The 3,434-nt window shown below is 37.4% G+C and overlaps 1 protein-coding gene across 1 annotated transcript in view; it reads right to left on the bottom strand.

Annotated features, from left to right (window-relative positions):
• Positions 1-220: 220 nt before the first annotated feature.
• The window catches only part of LOC107737327 (DBH-like monooxygenase protein 1 homolog), a 34,238-nt gene continuing 31,024 nt past the window's right edge, over positions 221-3,434 (bottom strand). The window contains exons 13-14 of the mRNA XM_016548802.1: positions 1,557-1,725; positions 221-801 (exon numbers count right to left, since the gene is read on the bottom strand). Of these exons, the coding sequence (XP_016404288.1) occupies positions 640-801; positions 1,557-1,725 (331 nt within the window). The 3' untranslated portion in view covers positions 221-639. The remainder of the gene's footprint in view (positions 802-1,556; positions 1,726-3,434) is intronic.

The following is a 3,434-nucleotide window of genomic DNA, read 5'->3' as shown; positions in this document are numbered from 1 at the left end:
GAGAGGAAGGTATTGAAAAATTTACACAACTTCTGAGGAAGTCTGCATGACAGTGCTCATGAAGAAGTTTTGACTGTTTTTGTCCTTACAATGAAAGTCAATGGGGTACAACACAACAGTGGACCCCATTGACTTTAACTGATTGTACAAAAATAAACACCAATACAATTTTTTAAAAATATCTTCTTTTGTGTTCCACAGAAGAAAGTCATACAGAACTGGAATGACATGAGGGTGAGTAAATGATGACAAAAAATTCATTTTTGGGGGGACTAAGACATAAGTTGTGGTGTGCTGGAGTGTGACAGCCTATTTCAGACATGTGGTATGATTATTAAGATTTACAACTATGGTAAGGCATTTGTTAGAGAGGCTGTCAAGACCACAGTATCCGCTAACCAAGGATATTCCATGTGAAGCATGTATGATGCCAACATCCTACATGAATACAGCACAGTTGTGATCAGTGTTAGTGATAAACTTCATCTAGTCTAAGTAAGAGTGAGTCACAAAGTGCAATTACACTGTATTATCTGCAAGATGTAAATCTTGAGCATCACTGTTTCTGGGAAACACTAGGCCTGATGGGAACCTGCTGTATGTATGTTTATGAGTAGGGGGCTGAGATGACAGCAGACATTAGAGGTGTAAGCAGGTCTGTAGTATGAGCAAGAGACATGCAGTGAGGAGCAGAACAAAGGAGCATCCACATTGAATCTCTGAGACATTCCTACAGGCCACGACAGCAGCAGACGTCTGCTCTGACTTCAGCTCTGGAGGAGAGATGATCATCCCTTGAATCTAATAGCGACAGAAAGAACTTGAATCAGCTTTCTGACGTGGATGAGCTACATTTCAGTTTAAAAGTTTGGGCTCAGTAAGAAGTCTCTCAAATTCACCAAGGATGCATTAATTCAATCAAAAATACAGTTAAAACAGTAATATTGTGAAATGTGATTGCAATTTGAATTGTTTTCTATTTTATATATTTTAAAATATAGTTTATTCCTGTGATGGCAAAGCTGAAATTTCTGCAGGCATTACTTCAGTCTTCAGTGTCACATAATCCTTCAGAAATCATTCTAATATGGTGATTTGGTGATACAGAAACATTTCTTGTTATTAGAACTGTTGAAAACAGTTGTGCTGAGTAATATTTTTGTGGACACTGACACATTTTTTCAAGATTCTTTGAAGAATAGAAAGTACAAAAGAATGTAAAGAATGTAAATGTCTTCACTGTCACTTTTGACAAATTTAATGCATCCTCACTGTATAAAAGAAAAATCTTACTGACCCCAAACTTTATAATGCATTTATGCACTAAGCATTTTTTTTTCAGTTTTGTTCACGGAACAAAAGCTGATTGACAGTGAATAGCATGCTTAACTTGCCTTCAGTATCAAAAAACAATTTTTGTATTATTCTGCATCCACATCACTAGGTGTCAGTATAAGTGCTAGATGCCTTATTGGTCAAATATACATCTTGCATCTTTAAAATTAATGAAAATGAAAGGATAATGCCCAGACCCCTGTGTAATCAGAAATACTCACCGACCACTCATCCTGGCCGATCTTGGAGCAGCGAACATTCATGGGGAGTTTGCGTACAATGTCGTTGAATGCTTTCCCTCTCTTCCTTGTCCACTTGTATTTGTCCATGGCCTCCGTGAAGGAGAGGTTGCTGTATTTCTTAGGACTCTTAATCACAAAAGGCCAGGTTCTTCAGAGAGAAAAAGAGATAGTTTGGTACATTTACTTAATATCAGAACCTTATTTCCAAAGTGATATTAATTGTGTTGTTATTTGTTCCCCTAAGTCTTTCCAATAGTTTTCAACAGAGTTACGGCAGTAATTGCATGAAAAAACAGCAACCAGCACAAATTGCGTTTCATAGTAGAAAGGCATACAGGTTATGCTTGGCTTTTAAGTCTGTTCGAACGAGCCGTTTTAGGTAGGTGTGGCTAACTCTTAACTTTTATAAAGAATATCTCTTTGGATTTGAGACTTTAGTCTTTGCAACTTTACAGATCTTCTTTATGCACCAAGAGCTTGTAACACTCTAAAGAGAAAGGAAAAAATGAAATCGCATCATATGACCCCTTTAAAACAAATATCATAGGTCACATTGATTCAGGTAAGTACATTCAAACTCCTTTTAGCGGTTTTGAATTTTTTAAGTGTAAATAAATTGCAATTGTAAATAAAGGCAATAATTAATCTTTCTAGCTTCTCTGAAACTTAATTAATTTAGACTTCATCTGTGAAATGAAATTGAAAATATATAGATATGATTTTTATACGTTTATTTGGTACCATTAACTGTATTCCCCATAACATATATGATGGTTTGAGTGTCATTCATTCACTCACTGATCAAAGATACTCCTGAGGGAACCAAATTTGCCCAATGAGCTTTATATGTGTGTGTGGTGATCGAAAGACAGAAGTTGCTTGGGGCAGAGCTTTGAAACTAAATCTGTTTAGAGTTGCCAGGTCTATCCCCTTGTAATCCCCCTTATTCCAGCATCTGAGCACAATACTGCTGTGAGCCTCAGGGGGTCGAATAAACACACTCCACCAGCAGGGCCCTTCAGATGTTCCTCATTTATAGACGTACACACACACACACACACACCCACGTCCATCCAAAACACACATTCGCCCACTCACACACGAAATCACAAACAAACATGTGCGGACATAACAAACCACACATCTCTTTCTCTATACAAAGCAGTGAAAGGAATCTATACAAAACATCAGCGGCTCAGCAGACGCCCACAGAACCTGGGAGTCGCAGCTGCTTTGAGACATGAACCTTCCTTAAAATTCATAAAGTAAGTCTTTAGATTTATACTGTGGCTGCGATAACATCTTAAAAAGCTAGTTCTGCCTAAAACTAGCCAAGACGTACTTATCTTTCTGGATGACTGTTGGAGAACCACCATGTTTGAATGTGTTGCTAACATAATGGGTTATACAACAGTGGTAATAATGCCCACAGACGTCATGTTTCCAATCAAGGATGAAGTTTAGCACAACTAAAATTCCAGAAACATGTGAAATGAGAAAAGTCTTTAAGATTTATCTATTTATTTATTTTTATCTCAGCAATTAAAATCGCAAGAGGGATGAACAAGATTTGATACCATCTGTCTGATGGCCTTGTGGCTTCAGAGTGTCTTTCTTTTTTAGCTCTCTTAGAATGAGACAAACACATTTTACAATGACCATTCCAGATGTTGCATTGGGTCCAACAAACAACTTGTACTTTCTGATGGGAGAAAGATGGCACATTGCTGACATGACAACCAGAAAATTTGGATAAGTGAAAACAATTATCCTCATTTGATCATCTAATCATCCGGCGAGCCATCAATCAATCGCTGTTAAGCGATTATGGGTCTATGATAGTGACGCCAGTTATAT

This window comes from Sinocyclocheilus rhinocerous, unplaced genomic scaffold, assembly GCF_001515625.1.
Source record: "Sinocyclocheilus rhinocerous isolate Xijiao unplaced genomic scaffold, SAMN03320098_v1.1 scaffold1606, whole genome shotgun sequence".
NCBI classification, from domain to species: Eukaryota; Metazoa; Chordata; class Actinopteri; order Cypriniformes; family Cyprinidae; genus Sinocyclocheilus; species Sinocyclocheilus rhinocerous.
This window is presented reverse-complemented; position numbering and strand designations above follow the sequence as displayed.